This window comes from Balaenoptera musculus, chromosome 21 (assembly GCF_009873245.2).
Source record: "Balaenoptera musculus isolate JJ_BM4_2016_0621 chromosome 21, mBalMus1.pri.v3, whole genome shotgun sequence".
Taxonomy (NCBI): Eukaryota; Metazoa; Chordata; class Mammalia; order Artiodactyla; family Balaenopteridae; genus Balaenoptera; species Balaenoptera musculus.
The window spans coordinates 26,888,060-26,890,273 of NC_045805.1; the positions used below are offsets into that span (position 1 = coordinate 26,888,060).

General features: G+C 50.3%; 1 protein-coding gene across 1 annotated transcript; it reads left to right on the forward strand.

Moving 5' to 3' along the window:
• Nucleotides 1–210: 210 nt before the first annotated feature.
• On the forward strand, nt 211–1,406 carry LOC118888081 (RNA-binding protein 4B-like). The gene has a single exon (XM_036839043.1). The coding sequence runs from the start codon at nt 345–347 to the stop codon at nt 1,404–1,406; it is 1,062 nt and encodes a 353-aa protein (XP_036694938.1). The 5' UTR covers nt 211–344.
• Nucleotides 1,407–2,214: the final 808 nt, after the last annotated feature.

Sequence of the window (2,214 nt, forward strand, 5' to 3'; positions counted from 1 at the left end):
ATTTTCCTGGAAGTAAGATAGAGTAGTATTAAGAGTTAGTCTGAGAAACTTTACTTTGAATCCTGGATCTCTCCATTACTTACAAACTTTATGGTTTTGGACAATTTAACATCACTGAGCCTTGGTTTCCTTGACTACAAAAATAAGGATAGGTATGCGGCCGCGGGATTGGTCGTCCGGCTCCCGCGAGGGTGAGGGCGGGCAGCGCGCACTCGCGCGTGCGTGAGCTGGCGCGCGAGAAAGGGCCCGGTCGCGCTGAGGCTCGAGCGGCCGTCTCCATTTTGCAGGGTTCTCTCTGACGCGGGAGCCGCCGCCGCCGCCGCCACCCGGAGGCTCTTGTCAGGATGGTGAAGCTGTTCATTGGAAACCTGCCCCGGGAGGCCACAGAGCAGGAGATCCGCTCACTCTTCGAGCAGTATGGGAAGGTGCTGGAGTGTGACATCATTAAGAACTACGGCTTTGTGCACATAGAGGACAAGACGGCGGCCGAGGATGCCATACGCAACCTGCACCGCTACAAGCTGCACGGGGTGAACATCAACGTGGAAGTCAGCAAGAGTAAGAGCAAAGCTTCAACCAAATTGCATGTAGGCAACATCAGTCCTACTTGTACCAACCAAGAGCTTCGGGCCAAGTTTGAGGAGTATGGTCCAGTCATCGAATGTGACATCGTGAAAGATTACGCCTTTGTACACATGGAGCGGGCAGAGGACGCAGTGGAGGCCATCAGGGGCCTTGACAACACAGAGTTTCAAGGCAAACGAATGCACGTGCAGTTGTCCACCAGCCGGCTTCGGACTGCCCCTGGGATGGGAGACCAGAGTGGCTGCTATCGGTGTGGGAAGGAGGGGCACTGGTCCAAAGAGTGTCCGGTAGATCGTACGGGTCGCGTGGCGGACTTGACCGAGCAGTATAACGAACAGTATGGAGCAGTGCGCACACCTTACACCATGGGCTACGGGGAATCCGTGTATTACAACGACGCGTATGGAGCGCTCGACTACTATAAGCCTTACCGAGTCTGTTCTTATGAGGCAGTGGCAGCAGCAGCAGCAGCTTCCGCGTACAACTACGCAGAGCAGACCGGGTCCCATTTGCCTCAAGTCCAGAGCACAGCTGTGACCGGTCACCTCAACTCCACTTCTGTTGATCCCTACGACAGACACCTGTGGCCAAACTCAGGCGCTGCTGCCGCTGCCACCACTTCCTCCTGTTACAGAAGGGACAGGAGCCCCCTGCGTCGTGCTGCCGCTGTGCTCCCCACAGTTGGAGAGGGCTACGGTTATGGGCCAGAGAGTGAGCTGTCTCAGGCTTCAGCCGCTGCGCGGAATTCTCTGTATGACGTGGCCCGGTGTGAGCAGGAGCAGTATGTGGACCGAGCACGGTGTGAACCTCAAATGGACTGAATAACCTTGAGTTGGCTGCAGTCCCAGGAGCCTGATGTTAATGAGGCTGCCAGGATGAAATACTCCAGGACTGCTGGGGATCCAAATTCGGGTCTCACCCTAGCAGAACTGATGCAAGAACGTCACAACTTTTGAAGTCGATTGGCACAGATCAAGACCAAGATTTGGCCCTTTGTCTGTAATAAGTAGAGGAACTTGGTGTGAGTTAACGTTTTTTTCCCCCCAGCCACTGGTGTCTGGAGTTCCCATCATCAGTGGAAGAATTAGAGAATTTAGGATTTCTTCTTTTGATTTGGTAAGGGAGATTTGGTCAATTAAAGGAACTACTGGAATTATGGCTCTAAATCTGTGACAGTATGATATACAGATATGTTGGAGGATGAATGAACCACTCCTTGAAACCCTTTGTGATTGTCATTTCTGAAAATTTGTTCACTATGAAAGATTAAAAATGAGACAAATTTAGAAGAGTGCAGTTGGCCATATTTGAGACCTTGGCATCTTCTGATTTTTCTGGATAAATTATGGTTCTTGATAATATCTGTATGCCCTTTGTTGCAGCGACAGTAGCCTTGTATCACAGAAGTAGTCTTGCCTAAAAGATTGGTAAGAAAGTGAGAAAGATATGTTTATCACCAGCACAGCAGTCTTCCAGATAGACTGCTTCTTGTTCTATATATAGCTAAAAGTAAACTCCTGTATATAGCCATAGTAGACTCCTAGGTAATTATATGAGTTGTAAGTTTGATCCGGTCTGACTTGGTTTTGTTTTGTTCTGTTCTTTTTTTCCCCCCTGGAATACAGGACG